The sequence below is a fragment of the Engraulis encrasicolus genome, chromosome 7 (genome assembly GCF_034702125.1).
Source record: "Engraulis encrasicolus isolate BLACKSEA-1 chromosome 7, IST_EnEncr_1.0, whole genome shotgun sequence".
Classification (NCBI taxonomy): Eukaryota; Metazoa; Chordata; class Actinopteri; order Clupeiformes; family Engraulidae; genus Engraulis; species Engraulis encrasicolus.
The window spans coordinates 7,171,548-7,199,236 of record NC_085863.1 but is presented as its reverse complement, the minus strand read 5'-3'; the positions used below and the strand labels follow the sequence as shown (position 1 = coordinate 7,199,236).

At 42.5% G+C, this 27,689-nt stretch overlaps 2 protein-coding genes across 2 annotated transcripts in view; both read right to left on the bottom strand.

The window, feature by feature from the left end:
• The window catches only part of LOC134453315 (C2 domain-containing protein 2), a 45,734-nt gene extending 35,658 nt beyond the window's left edge, over nt 1–10,076 (bottom strand). The window contains exons 1-3 of the mRNA XM_063204193.1: nt 8,865–10,076; nt 8,289–8,384; nt 4,302–4,421 (exon numbers count right to left, since the gene is read on the bottom strand). Of these exons, the coding sequence (XP_063060263.1) occupies nt 4,302–4,421; nt 8,289–8,384; nt 8,865–9,137 (489 nt within the window). The 5' untranslated portion in view covers nt 9,138–10,076. The remainder of the gene's footprint in view (nt 1–4,301; nt 4,422–8,288; nt 8,385–8,864) is intronic.
• A 270-nt stretch (nt 10,077–10,346) lies between these two features.
• On the bottom strand, nt 10,347–27,612 carry LOC134451926 (tectonic-3-like). Its single transcript, XM_063202321.1, has 14 exons — nt 27,015–27,612; nt 21,959–22,073; nt 21,671–21,768; nt 21,383–21,501; nt 20,970–21,078; nt 19,584–19,696; nt 19,432–19,470; nt 19,259–19,333; nt 18,906–19,025; nt 18,232–18,327; nt 16,626–16,732; nt 15,038–15,185; nt 12,835–12,972; nt 10,347–11,285 (listed from the first exon to the last, which is right to left on the bottom strand). The coding sequence occupies exons 1-14, from the start codon at nt 27,304–27,306 to the stop codon at nt 11,130–11,132; spliced, it is 1,725 nt and encodes a 574-aa protein (XP_063058391.1). The 5' UTR covers nt 27,307–27,612; the 3' UTR covers nt 10,347–11,129.
• Between the last annotated feature and the right edge of the window lie 77 nt (nt 27,613–27,689).

Sequence of the window (27,689 nt, the reverse complement as noted above, 5' to 3'; positions counted from 1 at the left end):
AAATTATGAATTACATTTGGCGGTATAGCTCTGTTCGGAGGAACCCCCCTATTTCCATGAGCAGCATGGAAAAGCATTTAGTCAGGGGGCAGCAGCAGTTTAGGGAATTCTCACCCCAGCAGGACAGGGCGAGAGATAACCCCCCATGAACAGAGCCAAGCGACGTGACAAGAGAACATGTCACATCATACACGACAAGGTGGAGCAGGGGAGGTGGTGGGTAGCAAAAACCGAGCAGCATACAGTTGAGAGGAAGTGGAAATAATTTAAATTAAATTTAAGAATTTACATTTAATTTGGGCAGTCACGGGTGAGCGGTTAGGGCGTCAGACATGCATCCCAGAGGTTGACGGTTCGACTCCCGACCCGCCAGGTTGGTGGGGGGAGTAATCAACCAGTGCTCTCCCCCATCCTCCTCCATGACTGAGGTACCCTGAGCATGGTACCGTCCCACCGCACTGCTCCCCATGGGGCGCCACTGAGGGCTGGCCCCTTGCATGGGTGAGGCATAAATGCAATTTCGTTGTGTGCAGTGTGCAGTGTTCACTTCTGTGCTGTGGAGTGCTGTGTCACAATGACAATGGGAGTTGGAGTTTCCCAATGGGCTTTCACTTCACTTTCACTTTAAAAGGCGTGCCGAATTACATGAATTAGATGAAGGGGAGGGCGGCAAGCTTCTTGACTACCATGGCCTGGCCAGAACTGACGTTAGTACCTAAATTTATTGGATACTCTTTAGCGAAATCTGCGAAAAATGGGCATTACTCGTCCTAGGAAGGCTAGGACACTTGACTTTGAGAAATGCCCCTTATCGCTTTCCATTGCTTGACACTACTGTCTAGCACCTGCAAAAATAATACTGGATGTGCACAGTCACTATCGAAAAATGCACTCACCACAAGGCAGCAGAACTATCACACACACACACACACACACACACACACACACACACACGCACACACACACACACACACACACACACACACACACACACACACACACACACACACACACACACACACACACACACACACACACACACACACACACAAAGTCAAGTGTGCACCTGCCGGCTGCTGTTGTGACGACAGAGCTTACAAACACAAACACACTCAATCAAGTCCAGAGTGAGAGGTCAGCAGCTAGAGAGCATAGCAGTACACAAGTAATGTAGAACAGATAGAGAGCAGAAAAGCAGAGGCGGACTCATGCAGTGTAGTGCAAGTTAGTACCCATGACTAGAGGTGTGTAGAGTTAGTTATGCAATGCAGGGAGGCTCTCTTTGTGCAAACACAGAGTACCTTGCCACCACCACTCCCTCCTGGCCCTGTGTCAACCCCCCTCCAGGCTCTTAACTTAACCTGGTTTACCCCTGAACTAGCATTTTAGTACATGATGGCAGAGCTTATAAAAACAGAGCACCTTGCCAACTCCTCTACAGCTGACCGCCCTTACCCTGTGCAAACCCAGCTAGCTCCAGCTGACCCCGTGTGATGCCAAACACAGCGCTCTGTAGAGTAGTGAACTCTGGCCTCACGCAGGCAAACACTGACCACATGCCCAGGAGCTTTCAATTACTACACCGTTTGATTGGCACTGCTGTTGTAATCCCTTTTCTGCATTCCAATACATACGTAGAGGCCAAACGCACGTCAACAGCTGCTGCACACTTACTTGATTACTTACAGCCAATAACAATGGTCATACAGCCATATACAGCTTGTAAAATACCTCCGCATAAGAACATGGTTTATGTGAAGTCAGTAACTCATTGTGCTGGCAACACTGTGCCCAATGTACAGTGCACTGTCAACTAGGGGTGGGTATTGGCAAAGGGTTCACGATTCGATGCGCATCACGATACACATGCCACGATGCGATTCTATCACGATGCATTGCGATTCATGTACTACTGTGATGCATTGCGATATTTACTTCAGTAAATGTGTAAAATACAGCTTATTTGTCAGTTGCTGTGTAGCTTTCATAAGTCAGTTCATTCTATTTAAGCATTTTATCATCTGGGAGAGAGCTTACATCACAACAGAAATATTACCTACTCTCTACTGAACAAAATCAACCCGTGGCAAATAGAAATTTTATTGTTATCAAATAATCAATTGTCATGAATCCATGCAGTATATTGAGAAAATAAGTATCACCATACCTTGTCATGAATCGATGCATTGTATCGTGAAAGTAAGTATTGCGATGCATCGATATGACGATTATTTTGCACACCCCTACTGTCCACATGCTAATAAAAATACTCTTTGAATCTTGAATGTCGTATACCACACCTCCACATATGGCGCACAAAGACTATGCAGCCCTAAACTATCGCTCTATATGAGAGACATCTATAAATCAATGAGAAAAACAAACTTCAACAAATAAACAATCAAAACTGATCATAAAATGTGCCTTGAATTAGCTGGTTTGTGTGGACAAGAGTGTGTGAAGTGTCCTCCGGTGCTTTCCCTTCTCTTCAGTCTGGACCAAAACAATCCAGCTTACGGCATTTCCCTTTCTACCCAATCACCTTAAGAGCTAACATAACAAATATAATTCCCCACACGTGTCGTCCTTAAAGTGATACCGTCCCATTTTTGGAAATAAGCTTATTTTACACGTCCCCTTGAGTTAAATAATAGGGTTTTACCTTTCACCTGTACTTTTAACCGTTATCTTGGTATGGCAGTGCAAATTTTACCTCCAAGCTAGCAGTTAACATTGAGTCCTATGAGACCAGCTGGCGGCTAACTGGTCTCATTGGACTCAATGTCAACTGCTAGGAGAACGGTAAAATCCTATTATTTAACTGAAGGGGAGGTTTAAAATAAGCGTATTTCCAAAAATGGGACAGTATCACTTTAACAATACCCATCACCAAATGTCTAAATATTTCTTCATAACAGAAGGCTTTTAAAGAGCCAGGATCCCATACTTCCCTTTACCTCACTGCCTGCAAATGCCTGAAAACTAAGGAAGCCAGACTAACATTTGTTTTGCATTAGCAATAGCTGCTTTATGAGGCTAATGTGTGTTATGGATTAGCAGTGGTGTGTGTTTTTTTTAAGTGCATGGGGTTCCACTGAAAGCTAGATCTGGTTTTTCCACCTCTGAAGGATCTAGCTCAGTCACATAAGACAGCGGTTCCCAAACTGGGGGTCAGGCCCCCTGGGGGGGAAGGGGGTCGCGGAGGTACTGAAGGGGGGTCGTGGACAACAGGGACATTGCATGAAAACGGGAAATCCACATGTTAACAGCTAACAGGTAATAGATGTATTTGATCATCTGTCCTGTGGATTTCTAGCAATATTAGTGGACAAACTAATAATGGGAAATCTAGCAATATTAATAGACAAAAAAATGCTATGGCAATGAATATTGTTAGATATTCCATAGCTAGGCTAAGACTATGGTGGGTGGGAGGGTCGCGAAAATATTCTTGAGTCCAAAAGGGGGTCCCTGCTGAAAAAGTTTGGGAACCACTGACATAAGAAGAGGTCTGCCAAGCAGACATACCGTACTATACCCTTCTCACATGTTCCACTGAACAGGGAAGGAACACAGGGGAAAAAAAACATAAAGGCGGAAAAAAGCGATCCTTAAAGAAAGCTGAATGGACTCAGTGAACCAGGAAATGGAATAGAGATGCTTTCGTAACCTCACCGAGAAAGCCTCTACTGTGAATACAATCATGTAATACCACTGTCATAAATCTGTAATGTAATATACGTATACCCCTGTGATATATTTATAACACCGGTGCTATGTCAGTCCTACATGTAACATTTATAACACACATGTAATGCTGCCACTGTAACAAAAACACTGGATCATAATGTCTGCAACGTACATGTTACGCCGCTGTAACACATTTGTGATGTAGCCCCGTAATGCACGCCAAACCACAAGTGGCACGCTGTAATAGTCATTGAAAAGTTAACTACCATAGTACTACACTACTATGACATAACACAAGGCCCTTAGTAATGCACTGCAACTTGGTCATTGCCATTCTAGTAACGACAAATTCTTAATGCTGTGTCAGTACTGTAGCTAACGTTCCATGAGCGAGTGGCGAGTAGGCGAGCGAGCGAGTAGCGAGTCACTAGCAGCGACATGTGTGAACAAGGCTTAAACGTGCCTGTAAAAATGAGTGCTTCTTTATTCACTTACTTTTAACGATGGAGTATATACATGTCTGTAACCTACATGATGTTACGCCACTGTAACACATGTGTGATCTAAATGTGCCTGTAAAAGGCGGAGGATATATAGATGTCGGTGCTTACCTGCAGCTCCAGAGGGGCTACGGTGACGGTGTAGTGCTGTGGCTCTCTGGTCTGGGATCCAGGTGACCGCGCCCCCACCTCAAACTGCAGCTGCTCCCCGTACACCTGGCAACGCATCAGCTGCACACAACACACAACACACAACACGGTACACATTACAACACAACACACAACACGGTACACATTACAACACAACACACAACACGGTACGTATTACAACTCAACACACAACACGGTACGTATTACAACTCAACACACAACACGGTACGTATTACAACACAACACACAACACGGTACACATTACAACACAACACACAACACGGTACACATTACAACACAACACACAACACGGTACACATTACAACACAACACACAACACGGTACGTATTACAACACAACACACAGCACGGTACAGCACAGACATTACAACACAACATAACAAACAACACGGTACACATTACACGGTACACATTACAACACACAACACACAACACGGTACACATTACAACTCAACACACAACACGGTACACATTACAACACAACACGATACACATTACAACACAACACACAACACGGTACATATTACAACTCAACACACAACACGGTACACATTACAACTCAACACACAACACGGTACAGTACAGACATTACAACACAACATAACACACAACACGGTACACATTACAACTCAACACACAACACAGCACACAAGTGCCACAGCACACAGCAGAGCACAGACAGTACAAAACAACACACAGCACAGTACATGCATGCCCCACACAGTACAATACATGGGGTTTTTGTTTACAAACATTCGTGTTGTGAGGAAGGGCAAGATGCTAAGCAGCCAACCACGTGAGCTAATTTTTTGACCGACAGCAGTTTCCAACAATCAGAGGCTGAACAGTACGCAGCCAGGGTCGTGCAACTGTTTTCAAACAGTAAACCCATGTATACATGGGTTCTAAATTTTGTTTATAACCTGAATGCGCGAACCTAGCTGCGCACAACTCAACCTCTGATTGTTGGAAACCGCTGTCGGTCAAAAAATTAGCTCACATACGTAGTTGGCTGCCAGTGTCTTGCCCCTCCTCATAACATCGTGTTGATAAACACTGAGAACCCATGTATACATGCAGCTACACATGCTAGCCAGTACTACCCTACAATCTTAGAACGCAGTAACTCTGAAAACGGCAAACTGAGAAAAAAGGCTTCAAAGTTTTCCATATGGCGCGACTGTGTTGCCGGTAAATTGGTGGTGACACTTCCTGGTAATGCTTGTTTAGGATAGAAATTTAATGCACACACAAAAAAACCAACAACAACATTTATGTGTCTTTTTGCCACAAAAAACAGAGTTACTGCGTTCTTGGCTGGTATTACTGCCACAAAATGGAGTTACTGCAGGAGTTACTGCGTTTTTAGCTTGTATTACTGTCTACTCCCAAACCAGTCCCATTGGAACGTGCAGCAGTAACTCGCCGACTTACTGCGTTTTTGTTTTACCTTTTTTGGGTAATTTTTGCACTTTCAAAATGAGTTTTCTCCAAAACGGGACGGTGTTGGACCACCATTTTTGGACACAAGACAAATGAGGTAGTTTAGAACCGATTTCCGATATAAAAATTTTTTCGACCATTTTGAGTTACTGCGTTCTAGTATTGCACGGCAGAGTACATTACACCCAGGGGCAGACATCTAAGGTTCAGGAAGGGAAAAGCTCTGCCACATATTTGCTCTTGCCAATTCAATGAGCCAGCTGATCCTTATTACCACCACACCCCTTCAGTTGATGAGATAATTAGTGAGAACACCTGTGTTAACAGCACAGGGCATAAGGACCAGTTTGGACCAGTTTATCCACCCCTGATTACGCTTAACGGTTTGTTCACAGTGACTCACAAGAGACATGATGACAAAGCTGCAAATGTGAAGAGGAGTCAGCACATCACAGACATGCCATCTTAGCCAAATGTCCTTGCAGCAAACATCATATTGCATATCATCGTAGTATCTAGCAAATATTTAGCCTATCCTTTTTTCTTTTTTTTGGGGGAGGGGGGGTATTTTCTTTCTGACAGGACAGCCGTGAGACAGGAAGCAAGTAGGAGAGAGAGATAGGGGAGGTTTCCGCAAAGGACCCCGGGCCGGGTATTTAGCCTGTCCGAATGATATGCAATCTGACGTGCATTAAGCCTGTCCCACTGACGTGTATGCTGTATGCCCTAATGATCTGCAACGGGCCACAGCAATGGGTCACAGCAATGGGTCACAGCAATGGGCCTAATAGGCCACAGCATTTGCATGCCAGTACTGCGGAGACTCCTAATAGACGCTGGCACAGCAGCTTAACTCTAACGGCCCATCACACTTCTTTTATTATGGACTGGTTAAAGTCGGCCGGCCTGAAGTTCAAGCGCGGGCGGGTTGACCACGTAATCCCTTTACAGTGTGGGCAAAATATAGGACTGGATAAGCCCCTCCTGTAGCGTATATTTATATTCAGGCATTGGGTACACATCACGGAACCGCGTTCCCAGACAGTGAGGATGAAGCGTTATTGTTAGTTAACAGGTAGTTAATAAAGCGTTAATAAAGCTTCATAAGGAGTCTCTTACTATATAGTGTTGACAACAGTTAGTATATTCCATTGTGTTTCACATAACTTGTCTCACAAACTATTTGAAGCTACACAGTGAAGTACAGCACCTGTTTAATAAAGAGGCCAAAGCAAAAAATGTCTACCAAAACTCTAGCATTGATCAACATTCAAGAAGTCTATGTCTCCATTGAAGAAAAGCACCTGCTAAGACTTTGTCTTGCTATGGTGGCAGAGAAGACTTAATATTCTTATGGAAAAACAAATGCACCTTGAAAAGCCAGTGGGGGAAATATCTGGAGAGAGGACCTGGACTGATGCTGATTCGTAGCGCTGTGGGCCAACACGTTGAACTGCTAGATGGATTAAAGTGGTTGTTGCAGGAGTGTTGTGCCAAAGAGGAAGTACAGTGTGCCTGACGGACAGAGGTGCCAGGCAGGCAGTGTGACTGACGGACTTGAGGTGCCAAAAACACTGTTCAGAAATGTTAAAAAACCCTGACAGTTTCCTTCCAACACAGGCGACAGAGGGCATTTCTCCAAGTGAAGTGTCCTAGTCTTGCTAGAGTGAGTAATAACGGGGCCATCCCTATGTTACCCGGGTCCTATGTTCCCCACAACCGGGGAACATAGGACCCTTTTTTCAAAAAAGAGTTCTATGTTCCCCGCTGCTTCCAAGTAGACTGCTGCCGCATGGCAAAGCGCAGGTTATTGTTGCACCTCTGACAGGTTAGGTTTAGGGATAGTTTTGGTTAGGGCACAAATTTACAACTCAGAAACATTGCATTTCTGACAGGTTAGGTTTAGGGATGGTTTTGGGAAGGGCACAATTTGAAAACTTGGAAACATACAATGCGGGGAACATAGAACCCTTTTTTAGAAAAAGGGTCCTATGTTCCCCGCTCCCATACAAAGACAGGGGAACATAGGACCCGGGGAACATAGGACCCGGGGAACATAGGACCCGGGGAACATAGGTACGCTCCCGTAATAACACCCATTTTTCGCAGATTTCACCAAGGAGTATCCAATAACCAGTCCTAAGTGTAATTAATAACTGGATACTCCAGCGAAAAAAGGGTGTTACTCTCACCAGCAAGGATTGATCACTTGACTTTGAGAAACACCCCCTGTTGAGAAATTCAAAAAACTCTTCCAGTTTCCTTCCAACACAGGCGACAGGGCAACTCGTCTAGCTGGCCCTGAGTTTTTCATTAAAATCAGCTGATTCAGAGCTGTTTGGATGGATCAAATTTGTGGCAGGATGTTTTTCCTGTCTGAACCCGGGATTGACAGCGCTGTGGGACTTGACTTGACAGTGCTGTGGGACTTGACTTGACAGCCAAAGTAGGCGTTTTAATGTGCTGGACTTTAGACACCACTCACCTTCCCTCCTGCTGACTTCTTCAGCCCTGACACCTGACTCAACACCAGGTCAGATGACTGGAGACCGTCCTCCTGGAACGTCAACTCCAAGTAGTTCTGGAAAACATACGTAGAGAATGAATATCACAGATGAAGGTGTTGAATGACACACAAAAAAAGCAAACAACCAATTTGTAAATAAATGTACAAGATGATTGTGCTTTCAGTTGAAGACATGAGGGGGGAACAAAGGCTTGAGCTGTATACTCGCTGACTGGTGTAGAATGTTTTAGTGTTTGTAAGCATAGTGCACATGCTGGGTCCCGTTTTCAGCACAATGCCACAGCTAATTCGTTTTTCAATACATAATAAATGCTGCTAGACACGCACAAAGTTTTGCTGCAAATCATTAAGTAACCGGCTAATGCTCTTTACAGGTTGACACACAAAGCCGCTTAAAGGCTGAGCTAAGTAGGTTTTGCCTAGCAACACTCACAATATGGTGAGTTTATCTAATGTCCACACCACAGCACACTGTTGGGAGTCTTTAATGATATTTATGAACATGCATGCTTGCTCCATCGCTCTACTACTTACGCCTGCTTGTCTGGAGTTGTCGTTCAGGGCCCTCACCCAGGCCTTCTTCCATTCCGCCTTCCAGGATTTCAGAGACAGGGCCCATTGGAGAAGCGCGTTCGCCTCCTCCGACTGTCCCACTGAATTTTCACTCCCGTTTGACACATTATCCAAATAGTATTGCACGAAATATATGGTGAGAGTCACGAGAGAGGCGATGAATAACGTGACCATACAAAGCCACTGGAGGTCTCCCAGACCAAAGAAAGACAAGAGGCTTTGAAAGAAACTCATCTTCTAGTTTGACTGGCTTGGCTCTTTCTTCTGCAAGACCTACGTCCTGATGTCAGATCACCTGAGATGGTTCACGGTCCATTTCTCAATTATGTTTGCTTACCAAGCCGTTATAGCACATGCATTATCGGGGAACACTTCGCCAAGTTCATTTAACTTCCTGATGAACTGGATATGTCTAAAAACAAGCGTAGCCTACTGCTCAAAAGTATGACAGCAGAAAGTTGAGAACTGCAGTGTAGGCGGATGTCAGCTGTTTGGCAGAATCTTGGGTTAGCTAACATTAGCTACTCCACACAGATCTTAGTTATAATCATGTAATAGACTGAATTCTTTCCGAAATGTTGAGTAAACGACAGTGTAAGAACACCTGAGTACTATGTCCTGGTTTTCACTGGTCGTTATTTACTCCAGTGGGGTCGGTAACAGTCATGGTAACTGAATCCCAAAGGACTGACGACCCATAAGGTGCATTAACAGATCTGGCCATTAGCCTAAAATTGTTTGGTTATGGGACTTTCTACTGTACAATACGAAATGAAATCAAATCGCATTCAATCAACGTTTTTCAGATAATATAACGGTTTTACCTCCAGTTTGTTGAGGAGACAGGGGTTTGTCAAAGTTAACACAAATGCTGTCCACTTGTCCTACCGTGATTACGTTATTGGTTAGCTTGCTTTCTTTCTATCTGAAGTAATGCAGGAGCCAGGCTAGCCAGCTAGCTGAGGTCTCGTCTCCACATATCTTCCCAGAGGCTTTTCATGACTTTTTCTCCCGTCCTTTGTAACAGACAGTGAAGTAACCTTCAAGTACTCCCGACGCCAAAGAGGGCAAAGGCTGAGAAAGTTACCAATCCATGTTGTGCGCAATTTGAACGCAGCGACCAAGCGAAACTTGCACGACCACTGCCACCCAGCTTCACACTCCCTCCTGAGCGATTTCAAATGGGACTTGATGTGGCAAAAAGAAAGCAACGCGCTGTCCCGGAAGTCTGTCGCCCCTAGTGGACAGGACTGAAAATAGGTTGAGGGATGATGCTACTGTAAATAAAAGATCAATACCTTTGTTATGGGCACAAGAGTCAAACCACCAGAAAGAATACAGGACAAGTGGAATGCATTATATGTAGGAGTCAAACAGCTGGTTACACTAGATGAATAATAATAATATATTAAAAAAAACAATTTCAAAATCCAAGGAAAAATATTTATTTCAGTTTGTTACAATTTACTTGTATTTACACCTATGTACACACAGTCTAATTCAACATAATTCAATAACTAATGTCTACAATTCTATTTGATGAATTGCTAAAATAATCACCAGATACAACTCTGTGAGGTGAATCTGTTTTTTGTTTTTTTTTAGATTAAAAAAATACAAAATGCCAAAAACTGTGGAAATAGTGAAACAGAACCGATACAAGGGATATTACAAAAAGAGTGTTTTGTCACTTCTAAGGGGCACGCTAACAAATCGCAAGCCTCCTAATGAAGGAATGTGGTTATCCTTTTAGTTATTCAACGGTAATAACAACAGTCATGTGCTTTACCTATTCTGAAGTTCACCCTTTACTTTGTGCTCAATATCTGACTGTAACTGCTTAAAATACATTGAAAGGAAAATATAAGTCCGCAACACTGTTTGATGCTCCCAAACAAAATTTAATGGCACAACGTTTCAGACTCTCTGTCCTTCAGGCTGAGAATTTGAAACGTTGTGCCATTAAATTTTGTTTGGGAGCATCAAACAGTGACTTGCAGACTTGTGATTTCCTTTCAATGATCTTCTGTTTGGTCCAGCACCTGTGCTACTGATGTGGACGCATTCTCTGTCTTTTTGAACCACTTAAAATACACCAGAGCATAAACACGATGATGGAGCGCCGCATCTACTGTAATTGCATCAATGCAAAGGGCAGACAGAGATACGAATCGTTCTGCTGTCCAGTCCTCCTCCTCCTCCTCCTCCTCCTCCTCCTTCTCCTCATCACCGAACCCCGTCCAGCTCCTTCTGTCCGCGTGTGGGGAAGTCGAATGGAAATTTCCAGTGTGGCTGCGGTACTCCCCTGGGAGGCTCGGGGTAGGCTGTGGTCTCCGAAAAGGTCACCTCAGACGTGACGCTCAGAGGGGACCTCAGGGGACACTGGAGAAGGAATGTAAACATTTATTTATTTTATTTATTTATTTTTTTGGACGATTTTTTTTTTAATCAAAAGTGACTTTCAGCTATTTTACAGGGTATTGGTTATTGGTTACAGGCCCTGGAGCAGGGTGGGGTTAGGTGCCCCTTTCTCAAGGGCACATCAGCCATGGTCATGGATGGCGGTGCAGAGAGAGGTAAGGGTGGGAGAAAGTAAACATTTGTAAGTATATTTTTGGTTCTGCTCTTATTTAACAAGATAACGGAGGTGATGAAAGGAAGTATGTGGGAGGGAGAGAGGTGGGCTATGGTTAGGTGATGATGACCCAGGCCGGATTGGAACCTGAGTCCCCATGAGCATATAGAGCCCATTCATGGTACAACCACAGTACTAAGCACGCCACAGACACACCCAACCACATTGTGGATGGAAACATCAGAAAAACATTAAAGTTTCAGTTCTAGGGTAATACTATTTTGCAGTTCCTTTTCTGTGGATCTACGTGTACCAAGATGTGCAAGGATGTAATGTTACATTCTGTCATTATCATTGCTAAGCTGGACCTACTTAATAATGCAACAGGGACCTTAAAATAATCACTAAGTTATAGATCCTCTAAACATAAAACTGGCCATCTATTAGAGTGGTGATGCTTGGGTAATGACTCATGATCAATAGCACATGACGTAGGAAATGTATTACAATATACATTGTTTAGTGATCAGTGATAAACAAAACAAAACAAAACAAAACAAAACAGCTGACTTATGCAACCCTTTCTCACTTCCCTACTGATCATCTGAGTGAAATTATTCTACGATATATTAATTTCCGCTCTGGAACTTTAAATAGTCATCTAAAACGCACACTTGAACAGAAACACTTGTGGAGGAAGCCTTGTGCACTGTAATGTGTGCTTTAAATAGGCAGCAAATGCCTTCACTTCGGAACTTGGTTACCCCAGCAACAGGCTAATGTATCGTAGAAAATAAGAAATTTCTTTTCTTATCAGTGAAATCCACTCTGTTTAAACTTGAATGTCAACTCACCCATAGTAAGAAGAGGTAGTACAGTTATTTTACGCATCTTAACATTCTACTGCCATAGATGCAATACACATCTTGATAATTGTAACTTGGACTGGAAAATTGCACTGTAAGAGCTTCTAGAAGAAACATTTTTCATGGCTGAACAAGACTGGGACTGCTAGGATAGCAAAATTCACCTGTATGTAGAGCAAAGGTGCCAAAAGTAAAAGTAGAAATAAAAAAATAAACAGTTTCCGTCCAACACAGGTAACTTATCTGAGTAACCAGTATGTACTTGTCTTACGATCAGCTCTGCGCTGGTTAGATTTAATTTGTGGTGGATTTTTGTTAGTTTTTTTGTGTTTTTCAGTAACAACACACTCTATCTACAGTACCTCATTAGGTACAACGCATTAAATGGTGTAACAGCCATGTAACATCATGTGCTAATGTTGTACTTACACCATGAATGTATTTACTTTTACTTTTGACATCTTTGATGTGGAGTTGTGATGAAGCATACCTTTGTTTTCTGACAGCCGAGCTGGTATTTGGCTCCGAGTATGTAGCTCTGAGGGTAGGACAGCAGCCCTCTCCTGGCCCATAGGAACTGGATGGAGAGGGAGCGAGGGAGAAGACAGCCCGTCTCACACGAGTCCTCCTGCAATACACACAAAACATACCCACCCGTACATCACAGCCAGCCAATGGGCAGGTTGAACGAGTCATGAACATAATGTCAATGTCATAAACGTTTTATGATCATAAAAAGTTGGTATTGTTAGGCCTGTCTTTACCATAACCAAATTTCACTTAATGACAAAGTCATAAAATGTTTTTGATATTGACATGTTTATGACACATGACTGCATTATGACAATGTTATGAAACTGTTATGTCATTCGTATGACACCGGCGTCAAGCAATACATACAAAACATACATGTACCCACTGGCAGGGACGGTAAATTAACTTTTTTCATCACCAGCCAAAATGGCTAGTAGATGTTAATCCTACTAACCATTTGAAGGAGGAAACCAACGCACACCAGAGGTTTCGAGGTGCAGGTAGCGGGTATATCAGTTTTTTAGAAGAAGATACCGCACACTCTTGTCCATCGTGCTGCAATTTATTAAGAAAACAACGTTTATCGGCCCGTATGGCCTTTCTCAAGTTATACGGGCCGAAACGTTGTTTTCTTAATAAATTGCAGCACGATCCACAAGAGTGTGCGGTATCTTCTTCTAAAAAAAAAATCCTACAACATACACTCACTAATGGGTCAAGTTGGCTAGTAAGTTGGTCTTGGATAGTATGACAGTAATGACATGTTTTTGATATTGATATGATGATGTTTGGGACACAAGCATGACTGCATTCCTTGGACTATGCATAGTGACTTTGGCACCTAGACACTTAAGACACTTTTCTAGTTTTTGATCTTTTGATCTGAGTGAGTGATTGTGTGTGTGAGAGAGAGAGAGAGAGAGAGAGAGAGAGAGAGAGAGAGAGAGAGAGAGAGAGAGAGAGAGAGAGAGAGAGAGTGAGAGAGAGAGAGTGAGAGAGTGTGTGTGTGTGTGTATGTGTGTGTGTGTGTGTGTGTGTGTGTGTGTGTGTGTGTGTGTGTGTGTGTGTGTGTGTGTGTGTGTGTGTGTGTGTGTGTGTGTGTGTGAGAGAGAGAGAGTGGGATAGGTAGATGTGACCCTGTGAATATATGTATGGTGAATATTTGTGAATATATATGCAATGTTGTGTGTAATGTCCTTGTGTCTTCTGTATTTATGTATGCATACTATGTATGCTACTTGACACCTTCATTTCCCTCTGGATCAATAAATGATACACTACTCTACTTATGACAATGTTATGACACTGTTATGTCATACATATGACACTGGCGTCAAGTGAAGTGTTATCGTTGAGTGGAAGAGTTGGTAGAGCGCTACTAGTGTCCCTCAAAACCAACTGGTGCTCTTGGAAGGGGTTCAATGTTCAAAAAAGACGGAAGGAAAAAATCCTTGGTCCAGGCACTTCAGTTAGTTATTGTGGTTAAAAAAAAAAAAAAAACTTTATTTAAAGGGCAAATGCATTAAAAAAAACACCTACGCGTTTCGGCGCTGTGGCCTTCATCAGGGTGTGTGCCCTTTAAATAAAGTTTGTTTTTTTACTACATTAACCAACTGAAGTACCTGGACCAAGGATTTTTTCCTTCAGTCTTTTTTGTTATCGTTGAGTTTTTACCCAGAAACTACTGTCCCTCCTACACTGCTTTCAGCTTCCCCTTGGCACAGGTGAGGCATTAACAACAAAACTCCATTGTGCACTGTGTACTATTAAAATGACAAAGACAGGGAGTTTCCCTACGGGTCTCACTTAAGTTTCATGGAAACTGAAAATAAAGTTTGCGACACCAAGCTCCTGTTTCTCTTACTTTAATGCCACATTCATGTAAGAGAAATTGGAGCCTTGGTGTGGCAGACTTTATTTGCAATTTTCATGTGACTTTACTAGACCTGCACCCAATCTTTTTGAGATGGATGGATGTGCATGCTCTTTTCTTTGTTACACTTTTTCTCTCTCAAGTGGGAGACACTGACAAAGGCAACAGCCGAAACGTTTGTCTACACTTCTGCTGCTATGTAAATAATAAAAAACGCACGGAAGAGCGCTGTGTATCTAAACTACTCTCTCAAGTTTCACCATCACAATACAAAAAGGTATCTCACAGCTGGTGACGCTGGGCAGTCTTCAGAGAGGACCTCTGCCCACTCCGGCTTGGGGCCAGCAGCCATGGCCACCATGTCGGGCATCGCCACGCCCAGCAGCACGCTCATCAACTCTGATCTGAGGTCAGTGCAGTTGGCAGAGGCAGACCTGTGGGGTGGAGGAAAAAGGGAAATAAGATGAAGCTCACATTAAAGGGACACTGTGCAGGAAATAGTCAAAAAAGGTACTGCAACTATGCTGCTCATTGAAATTGGGTTGCCTATTTCCAAATTTGATCTTTACATGAAAGTTTACTAAGTATTAAACACATATTTTCTAGTATGGTCCAAGTACAGTCATTTTTGCAGCTAAAAATGGCTATTTTTGGAAATTCAAAATGGCGGACCATGAAGAAGATCCCCATTTTCATGTATGAAAAGTGCAATTTTTCCAGTCATAGTGAATACTAAGAATGTGATGGTGGTGGTAAGTATTCATGAAAAAGGTAACATTAGTGAATGGGCAGCATGAATTCTGGAAATAAACAACTAAAAATCTCACAGTGTCCCTTTAATGAGAAGCAGCCATTAATTCGAGGCAGTAATGGCCTAACCGTGCGGACACACCGCCGGCGTTGAACACGTGGAAAGATGCAGAAGTAATTGACTTTGTATAGGAGAACAGGCGGCGAACAAGGCAAACGCGTCGGGAGCGTTTCTAGAGGCGAGGGCGTCGAAAGCGTCAAAAGCAGAGGGAGGCAGAAGTTGAACTTCATCTAAAAATATGTAATGAGCTCGGCGGCAGCAGGGCGGCAGCCAATGGCGTGTTCACATTTTTCTAAACACGAGCTTCGGTTGGTCGAGATTCCTGGCCGAACGCTTCAGGTTGAATCGTTTGCCTCGTTCAACGCCCCTGATCATTGCTTTCCAGGCAGGAGTCAGCAGCGTTGTGGCTCTTTCAACGCCGGCGGTGTGATCGCAGCATAATGGTTAGGGAAGTACTCTTAAGATCAGACGGTTGCAGGTTCGAATCCCACCCTTACCTCTCCCTATACCTCCATCCATGGCTTAAGTGCCCTTGAGCAAGGCACCTAACCCCACATTGCTCCAGGGACTGTAAACAATACCCTGCAAATAACTGTAAGTTGCTTTGGATAATAGCGTCAGCTAAGTGTTATGTAATGTAATAACAATAATGTAGTGTAATTACCTAAGCCAATGCAATGTGTAGTCACATTAATAACCTCTGCCAAGTAGGTTATGTGATGGTCGTGTATTTGTCTGTTTGTTTTTTCGCAGTGCGTGTGCGTTGCTGACCACCAGAGGGCGACAATGCTTTTCAAGTTGTAATGTATAGGTCACATTATTTAGGGAATCTATTTAATCTAACTAAAACATACTGTTTTGAATGACTGTAAAGTACCTCATATCTATTGTTAATCAATGAGGTGTGTGTGTGTGTGTGCGTGTGTGTGTGTGTGTGTGTGTGTGTGTGTGTGTGTGTGTGTGTGTGTGTGTGTGTGTGTGTGTGTGTGTGTGTGTGTGTGTGTGTGTGTGTGTGTGTGTGTGTGTGTGTGTGTATGTGTGTGCGTGCGTGCCATAGCTTCACCTGAAGGAGCAGCCAGAGATGGAGTTGTGTGTGAAGAGTATGGGCCGGTGAGAAGCCGTCGCGGGGGTAGAAACAGAGCAGGCAACAGCAGGAGCTAGAGTTGTCAGCTGACACTTACAGTTAAGGAAGAACACACAACACAGACCAGAGGGGTATAGTGTACTACAAAGTTGGTTCAGGAGTAGACCAGGTCAAGTTAAGAGGTAAATCATCAAATAGAAGAGCCTAGAGTCCTCATTTGCTTAAGTGTTCTGGACTCTTCTATTAGATGATTTACCTCTTACAGTTTTTCTCGATTGGTTTGGCTAATTTCTCGAAACTGAGATGACATTCTCAAAACAACACGGACAAATCTCCAAACCAACTTACAATTTCCCACAACAGAATGGCATTTTTCATTGCTTTCATCAAATTTCAAATGCTTTGTACATGTCTCAAATGTTTAGTACATCTCGGCAGATGGCTATATACAAGTACCCTACAGTTGACACATTGAGCATACATTTAGCACATTTTCCAAATAAATAGACCTGTCTTATCTAAACGAATTAGACAATTCTCAGTCTAATGGTTGCCCTCTCCAAAACATGTCATCATGATTTCATTGTGTGAGTCATCATATGCAAAGTAGTCTACACAATTGTCAAAACCGTCAAGGACATAATATTTTAAGAATTTCTTTGCTGTAAACAGTAAATTCATGACAGTGTTCAACAGGCCAGATGGTATTGTAACTTTACTAGTTTGTAGAAAATAATTTTACAACCGTGTATACTACAGTTTCCTCTGTTATTTGGCTAATTTCTTGACATTTTTTCAAACGGCATTCTATGGAAGGAATTTAGTCTCGACAAACGGTTAAACAGTTTTTGGAGTGATATGAGCAAGTGATGAGGATCCATGAGGTTATGCTGAACCATCCAGTTTATTTTGACAGAATGACTAAATGAATGCAAATGAGCCAAACCAATTGAGAAGGATATATGCCATTTTTATGGTACTGACTATTTATGTGAGAGAAGGTTTAGTGCTGATGCAAGAATGAGCTGTTTTGGGAGGTACATGACATTTTGCTAGTTATCTGAACTGTTGTGCAGAAGTGTAAGAATGTTTAGCCAAATGACCCAAAATTTATAGAAATGTCATCTCGGTTTCAAGAAATTAGCCAAACCAATCGAGAAAAACTGTAACTTAACCTGGTTAACTCCTGAACCAGTTTCTTAGTATAGCCCCCAGAAGCTAAGATGTATATGGCATGCAAAATTAATCAAGGTGACTACCGAATAACAACTCTTTTTCTTTTTCTTCATTTTTGAACTCTTACTCTTTCACAAACTAACGTAAGTCTAAATATACAGCAGATGCATTTTATTTTACAGGGTTAGAGTTATTCCATTCCCTAGGGTCATTCCATGTTTCTAAATTATCTTAATACAGTTAAGAAATCATACAACCATGTTTTAAAATGACTTAAATATTTTCCTATAGTCATGTGTGGACAATATATTATCCCTTACATGTATTCCTGCCAAACACTGCAGTGATATTGGGGATGACTAAACTACAGCTGCCTAAATGGTGGATCTTCTGGTTTTTGAAAAGATACAGCTTTGACATCATGACCGAAGCGGCCAATCACAGGAGTTCCAGCCGTCAGCCCCATAGCTGGCAGAGGAGCAGGAGACGGAGAGGGAGTTGCCAACTGTAAACACAAAACAAATATTAGATAGATAGATAGATAGATAGATAGATAGATAGATAGATAGATAGATAGATAGATAGATAGATAGATAGATAGATAGATAGATAGATAGATAGATAGATAGATAGATAGATAGATAGATAGATAGACAGACAGACAGACAGACAGACAGACAGACAGACAGACAGACAGACAGACAGACAGACATAGATAAATCTACTAATAGTCAGCCAACAGTTCTCATTTAGTTAAGAAAATATGGACTGCAGCCTCTTGTATTAGATGATTTACCACTAGCTCACGGTTAAGTTCAGCTGGGAGACCACTTATCCATGTTCTTGGCATGCTCCCAGGTTTAAAACACATCACACCAAAAACCCTCTCTATTGACGAGTTCGATTTTTTTCTCATATATTTACTTTTTTTTAAATTAATCCCTTGTTTTACTTAAGAAGGTCCCATTGAGTTACAGAAACTCTTCCTTCAGAGAGAAGGTCTCCTTCTTAATTTATTTGCCAGTCTCTACTCTTTACACATACCTAAACGAATCATTGTCTCAACAGCGTTGTGGCAATTACCTGAAAAGTTACAGCAAACTGTTGTGATATTTGTGCGTCCATGCTGGCATTCAGGAACTCAGCCCGCAAGGTAGCGCTCGTGATTTCCCCAGCGTGAGTAAACTCGATAACATACTCCACCTAGATAGAGGAAGAAATAGAAATTGGCAATGTCAGTTTCCCATGCAGGGATGAAGTTTACACCTGGATTAATAACGGATTAATGCAGAGCTGTATTGAAAATCCCCTTTGAAATGTCTATTATAATGTTGAACTGCTATTGTAACAACAGTACAGGAACCTGGCATATACGGAAATTACAAACAGACAAAATCAGAATTTGGCACAAAAAAAGAAGTGTTACTGGTCCTTACCCTCGACACAATATTTAAGCAGGTGCCATTCTGTTCACTGGGTGAGGGCCATACCATCACAGGAACTATTGGAATCTGCTCAAATAAATAAGGATGTTTCTTTAGCAAGAGTTTCTCAATACAATAAAAATGATTTTGCTGACATCTCTGTATGTGTGTCTGATTAACCTTACCAGCAAATCTGTCATGTCCACAGTTTGCAGAATAGGCACCTGAAGTTTCAAAACATGTAAACAGAACAGGCGATGAGAAAGCCATTCAGATTGTCCAATAAGAATGACATCACTTGCATGTCTTTTATTTAGAAAATGAAGCAACTGCTGACCCTGAGGAGGCTGATGTCTTCAAAATAAGAGCGCACGCTCAGGCTAGAGTCAGCTGAGCAGGACTGGGTGCTCACAGCACGAGCACACGAATGAGACAGGGACTGCATGAACCCTGAGAAAGACACAGACATACATATCAGCTATACATTATATGAAGTCAAGTCGGCTTTACTGTCAATTTCTTTACATGCACTGGTCATACAAAGAATTTGAAGTTACGTTTCTTACTTTCCAGTGCAGACATATAGACCAGTGTTTCTCAATCTTTTTTTAGGCGAGGCACCCTTTCAATTCATGAAAAATGTCAAGGCACCCCAAATCAACAAGCCGTAACATGGCATCGCATCCGATACCACAAAAGCTTAGAAAAGTAACAAATTTGGAGACGTCACACGACCTACGTTCGAAGTTGCAGCTGACTGGGGTGACCTATATTTACTTTATTGTGCGTAAATGGCAGATGAAAGATTCCACTGACTAGCATCTACTTATCAATTTAGACAAATATGTATTATATTACATAATTTGTTTTTCAGCCACGTTTCTGCGGCACCCCTGAGAGGGGCCCGCGGCACCCGAGGGGGCCCCGGCACCCCTGTTGAGAAACACTGATATAGACATAGACTTTAGAGGTGAAGAGGTGTATCTGTATGTGTATAGTGTGTATGTGACTGTCATTTATTTTATGGTGTGATTGTATGGCTTATTGTGTGTGAATATGCTTATGGTGTCTGACAGTATTTGTGTTTGAGTGTGCATGAATGGTGATTGATGCCCTTGTGAACATGTTCTGAATATTGGGTTGAGTACTTCATGTCTTCATGTTGCCTGTAACAAGCTGTGATGGTGGTGAAAACAAATTTCCCTTTGGGGACAATAAAAGCTATTATATCTATCTAGGTATTTTGACAACGTTTTTTGTGAGAGCCCGCACACCTCTAATGAAGCCAATGAAGCCAATTGGAGCCAATTTGGATTGGAGCCAATTTTTGGTCCCCTAGGGGAAATTATTTCTCTGCATTTATCCCATATGGACTAGTGAATCACATTGAAGTACATACACTAGTCCATAGCAGTGGGCTGCCTGCTGAGCGGCGCCCGGGGAGCAGTGTGGGGGTTAGGTGCCTTGCTCAAGGGCACCTCAGCCGTGGTCCGGTCGGGCATTGAACCGGGAACCCTTGAGTTGCCAACCCAGTGCTCTAACCATTGTGCCACGACTGCCCTACCTCGAAGGTTTCTTTTTCAGCAGGTACAGGTTTTCAAGGTACTTCAGTCTTCAGTTCACACAAGGAAGAGCGCGACACTGCTTCTATTTATCTAGTTACTATGTCTATCAACATTGCAGAGAAAGCCCACACAGCAAAGGATGAATTTGAAGTTCTTACTGGCAGGGTTGCGGTCGACACAGAGGGATGAGGATATCCCTGGTGATGGCTGTTTGAGCGTGCCAAGCATGGAGATACGCTTATACTGAAGAAGAATCACATCATCAACCTGGCGGAGCATAAACAGGGACAATGTCGATCACACACACACACACACACACACTTCACCATATTTCATTTCATTATTTAGCAGAAGAATTTAGCGTAAGTGACTAGGAGGCAAACACATACAGTTTTCCATATCTAGAGCAAGATCAAATTGAATGCCTTGATCAAAGACAATACAATTTGCAAAACCATCACCCTTAGGCTTCCCCATGCAATCTTACCTTATAGAACAATCCTATGCAATCTTACCTTATAGAACAATCCTATGCAATCTTACCTTATAGAACAATCCTATGCAATCTTACCTTATAGAACTCTCTGGCCGGGTGAGCCACTGTTGGGTCCTCTTCCAGGGAAAAGGTAGGCCACACCTGGACTTCTTTCTGCTCCCAAAAAGCCGGAAGGATTTTCTCTGTATCATTTCCTGGCATTGAAAAAACACCAAGAAAAAAAACACCAAGCATTTTAAGATAATGAGCCCTGCAAATATTAGCAATAATCTGAAATTAAAAGTCAAAAGGCAACAAGTAAAAAAAAAGGTCACTTTTTTTTTTTACAAAAGCTTTTTTTTTCTTAGAGCAAGTCTTCCTTACCTTCTCTCACACAGAATAATGTGTCGGTAACTGTGACGAGGGCGGGGTCCACATTTGCTCGAAACATCAACCACTTCTCAACGCACACACCCAGTGGCCTGAGGGGAGGACACACAGTCCTGCATTAATGCACATCTCTCTCGCGCGCGCGCGCGCGCGCGCTCTCTCGCTCTCGCTCGCTCGCTCGCTCGCTCTCTCTCTCTCTCTCTCTCTCTCTCTCTCTCTCTCTCTCATACACACACACACACACCAGAGTTGTCAGGAAAGAAATACAGTGCAATTACCAACCTTGTTTTCCTTTGGCAATCTCTGAAGACTGTGCTCAAGTCGTCTATCTCACAGTCCACATTGTCACAGCAGCAGCCGATGTCACAAAATCCCGGGGTGATGTCACATGCACAATCTGAAGAGGGAAGAAGGATCAAAGACACAGGGGGAAACGAATATAAGGACGTCATTTAATAAATAAATAAACAAATAAACAAATAAATAAATAAATACAGCATGCCAGTCTTGGGTTTTTAATGAACAACCCCTCTGGGTCCATTTCTGCAGAAAAAGACTCCACACAGAGAATATTTTCTACATTTGCCATAAACAGTGGAATCAGTTATTAGTCTAGTCACCAGAGGGGGGTCACGCGCACCCCCTGTACTTGTTGTCGAAACCTATTTTTTTAGACTCCTCCATATGTCTAATTTACAATAAGAGATGTTAGCATTGCTGCAAATTGTCCCATGGGTGTTTTTCAGGGCTCATCTTGGAAACTGTGCAATAGCGATTTATACAATTCTGACATTTGACTATTCACATATATTTTGAACCAGACATGGTACAAAGACAAATGAGACCACTTTTCCATATAATTCTAGCATGGGGAATTGATTGGAAGGGTCAATAGGTTCATAAAAACATGTTTAGACTACTTTCTAGGATAAAAATGACTAAAATGTATCAAATATTCTAGAAATTCTGACAGGAACTAGTGTGTAGATTTTCAAAAATGGTGTAAAGATGACATTCATTGCAAGCATTTATGACTAGAAACATTCTTTAACTTGAGGTGACTACCATACATGCTGTCATTAATATTAAAACATCCCTGCCACCTTTTAAGGCTATGCTTAGTCATGGTTGATGCGAAAAGCATAATATTAGCAATCAGATGCATTGATGACTTGACCCTTCCAAAGCATCCAAAAACAGATTTTTCAGTGGTTTACAATAGTATCAGAAGTACTTAGAACATATTAAATGTTTACCCAGTTTTTGGTGACAAGAAAGGCCTCAATTTCAAGATGGCCACCACCAGGCCCACAAAATGAGCATTGTCTGAAAATTACCATACAATGACCAGGAATAGTGATGTTTGATATGTATTGTGATAATATAATATTCTTAATATCATGCTTACTTGATGGGTAAGCAATTATGAATACATTTTGATACTGAGGAAGTCCATTAGCTACAGAAAATAATCTTATTGAATTTAATTCTAAGATCGAAATTGGTGAAAAAAACTGTGTGTAGGCTCAGAATCTTGTGTAGCCAATACAGATAATAATATCAATATAGGTGTTTTACTCCATGTTTCTGACTTGCTCAGTTCATGTTCTGAGTAATTGCATTACTTTATACCGCTAACAACAATGTAAAATTCCCACTTTCCAGCAATTCTGAAGATTTAGAATCAGAATACTTTCTTTTTGGTATTTTCTAACTCCTTGAAGTGGTGTTGGCAGCACAATGCATATCATTTCCCGCAAACTAATTCACCCTTTATTGCTTTAAAACATGCAACATACCAGCCAGCTCCTGCACATTGCTGTAATTTACCAGAAGAAGCCACCCCAATTTCCATGGTAACACAACATGCCCAAAAACCTGTAGCAATAGCATTGTAGTGAAGGGGAGTAGAGTTGTCCAGCCGGGACTCGAACCCAGACCTTCTGGGGTAGCAAACTGGGGCTTTGACCGCTACACCAAAGAGCCAGGCTCGTTGGCGTGTCAGTCAGAACACACCCACAACCCTAGTGATGGTCACTCCATCACACTGCCTTCCCCCTCTGGAAGCACACCCGTGCGCTTCACACACTAATGGTGTCCCTCACGCAACTGCCCATCATGCTTCTCCCATCCAGTGTGCCCCATCATCAATGCTTCACCCATCACTGGGGTCCCTCACACCGGGGTCACCAATCCTGGGGGTCCCTCACCTGCAATTACTGCTCACAAATAATGGGTACACTTCCGATCGCCTCATGGTAGCCTTCCCACTTCTGACACCATTTGCAGCAAAGGGGAGTAGAGTTGCCCAGCCGGGAACTCGAACCCAGACCTTCCGGGGTAGTAAACTGAGGCTCTGACCGCTACACCAAAGAGCCAGGCTCGTTGGCATGCTGGTCAGAACACACCCAAAACCCTAGTGATGGTCACTCCATCACAAGCATAATAAAAGACTCAACAAATACTCCGAACTCTGAGTATCTATAGTAACATTAAGCCAGGGGGTATACTGAGAACATGGTTAAATGATAAACCAGACTCTGTTAACCAACAATGAGTGGTAAACCTGCTAATAGATATGCCTATTGTTATCCTTTAGTAAAGAACATTAGGGGTCCAGGCTCCAGATGATATACCTCTAACCTACTAAACCAGCTAATTAGTATACCCCCCAGGATGCACTCTGATTTAATATTAAAATGAAAGCTTTGGATTTGACCACCATTCTCTCCAGGCATCAGTGAGAAACACTGTGTCTGTGTCAGACTCTGTTTGTGTCAGACTCTGTGTCTGCCATAATCAACCCATGAAAACCTGGTCCAGACAATGGCAAATGTTGTGTGCTCAAAGACAGAGCAGAGTTGCTAAACACTCTCTTTACCAACAAGCCATGATCCCATCATGTTTTAAAGCGGCCACCATCAAAGTAGTACCAAAGAAATCATTCCTATCCTGACGCATGCATCATGAAATGCTTTGAAGGGCTAGTAATATTGCACATCCAAAAACAAATCCATCCATCTACCCTCTTCTTGTTCACATTGTATACTCAGCCAAATATCCCACAGAGGAGGTGATCTCTCCCGTCCTACCAGCCCTAATCCACCTGTACAAAAAAACTAATATGAGAGAATGCTCTTGACATATGAGGATGCTGGTCATGGATTGCAATTCAACATTCAGCACCAGTACCTCATCTACAGACTGTACAATCTGGGTATCAACACCAGCCTCTGCAACTTGCTTCAAGACTTCTTTAGGCAAGCACCAAATTCCAAGAACCTCATTCATAATGACTCTCAGCACAGGGCCCAAGGTTGTGTGCTCAGTCATCAGTGCAAAACAACCTTTAGCACCAATCCTCTTTGGAAGTTTGCAGATGACACAGCTCTGGTGGATATCCTCGCCATGGGGTGATGAGACTCAGGAAAGAGGTTGACATTGTAAATGTGGTACAGACATAACAACCCAATACCCAGGGCACGCCCAACACCCTTCACACTCTTCACCCATCCCTCGGTTTGTTACTGGTGTAGAGAGAGTGAACTACAGAAAATCCCTGGAGAGGTGCATGAGCGAGGTTCTCTACTGGGACACCAACCCTTTGTCACTGATGAAGCCCATTAATGCCATTGCTTCCTGTGTAAACTGGAATGGGTAAGTGCTTCACCACCCATCATGAACATTTGCTCAGCTAGTGCTACATATCCAATCATCTATGTGTGCTGTGGCAAGACAGTTGGGTGTGTCCTTCAGCACAATGTCCTCCAGAACATGCAAGATATGTCAGGAGACATGTCAGTACACCAAGGGACATGGAGGAGGCCATAGGATGGCTTACAACCCAGTAGTGGGATTGCCAGAGCCCTGCAAATATCAGCTTTTTAGGCCACTAATGTCAAATACTCAAATGCTCAGGAGCAATAACAATTCTATAGTATTTAGTGACTTTCAAAACACCCAAGGTTGCTTTGCAGTGTGTGTGTGTGTGTGTGTGTGTGTGTGTGTGTGTGTGTGTGTGTGTGTGTGTGTGTGTGTGTGTGTGTGTGTGTGTGTGTGTGTGTGTGTTACAGTTTGAGAGTGAGAGTGAGTCTGGAGATGTTTCTGAGATGGTAAAAAGCATATTTGGTGACTATTTTGATGTGGGACTGAATTGATAGTGATAAATCCAAGATGAGCATCAATCCAGGTGATCCTTAATCCAGTGAACTCAGAGAGCCATTCCAAGAGGATGGTGTTAGAAACTGTCTCAAAAGCTCCAGAGAGGTTCAGGATGATGAGGATGATTTCATTAGGAGGGTATGAGGGTCTGGTGTCCACAAGTGGGGCCTATTCCTACAAAGCAGCACTGTAGGGAGCGACTCGCATATACCAGATAACATAAAGACTGGCACATTCACTATTGGTTCCCTGTGCTCTTCATAGATGAGAGCAGGTTCACACTGAAGATATGTGACAGACATGATAAAGTCTGGAGAGAACATGGGGAAAGTTATGCTACCTGCAACATTTTTATGAACAAAGATGTTGAATATGTACTTTTGATGTCCTTTTGTTTATACAACTTGCTCCCAACGGTGCTGCTCAGAAAGCATAGGCCCCACGTGTGGATACCAGGCCCTTATACCTTCATCATGAAGTCTGTTTCTGTCCAAGTACATCTGATACTATTGTAAACCACTGAAAAGTCTGTTTTTTGATGCTTTGGAAGGGTCAAGTCATCAATGCATCTGATTGCTAATATTATGCTTTTCGCATCAACCATGACTAAGCATAGCCTTAAAAGGTGGCAGGGATGTTTTAATGTTAATGACAGCATGTATGGTAGTCACCTCAAGTTAAAGAATGTTTCTAGTCATAAATGCTTGCAATGAATGTCATCTTTACACCATTTTTGAAAATCTACACACTAGTTCCTGTCAGAATTTCTAGAATATTTGATACATTTTAGTCATTTTTATCCTAGAAAGTAGTCTAAACATGTTTTTATGAACCTATTGACCCTTCCAATCAATTCCCCATGCTGGAATTATATGGAAAAGTGGTCTCATTTGTCTTTGTACCATGTCTGGTTCAAAAGTTATGTGAATAGTCAAATGTCAGAATTGTATAAATCGCTATTGCACAGTTTCCAAGATGAGCCCTGAAAAACACCCATGGGACAATTTGCTGCAATGCTAACATCTCTTATTGTAAATTAGACATATGGAGGAGTCTAAAAAAAATAGGTTTCGACAACAAGTACAGGGGGTGCGCGTGACCCCCCTCTGGTGACTAGACTATATCACATTGCGTATTATCATATCAAGACCTGTCAAGTCTGCCCAAGACGTCTTACCTGTATCTGTCTCTTGTGGGCTTGTGGTAGTAGCACCTCTAGGAGTGGTAGCACTCTCCGTGATTGTGCTTTCTGTAGTGCTGTATGGTGCACTGGTCTCTGTTACATTCTCAGTGGATACCGTTTCGAAAGGCTGCGTTGGAGAAAATGGTATGAAGGGTTCCTCGGTAGAGCTAACGTTGGTGTCATTGAAGTCTGATGGCCAGTCCGTCTCGTTTACAGCCTGTGGCACGGTTGAGATGATGCAAAGCGCAAACACCGACACTACAATCCCGTATATGACCTTGTGCATCTTCTGGGCATAGACTGAACGTTTGTTTAAGATTGAGAAGTCGTGTGGTACTTAACGTTGTTAGAACAAACTCTTCAGCTGTCTGGGATACAGATTAGCTGGCGCTAATAGAACTACCTGTACATGCCATCACGGGCTCAATGATTACATTGCATTCGTCATTTTGGTCACATATATGCTATGCAGATTGGCTATGCAAAGCATCTTCTACATATAAAAGAAATATAAACTAACTTCTTCACATCTTGAATCACAAATTAGTCCGTTGACTAGACTGGACAAACACCACCACGACGCTTATTTTCGTTGCCAGGGAAGCAATGTCTTCTTCTTTGCAATCTCACTGCACCAGTGTTTTGTAACAAGTTACAGCGACGTCTACC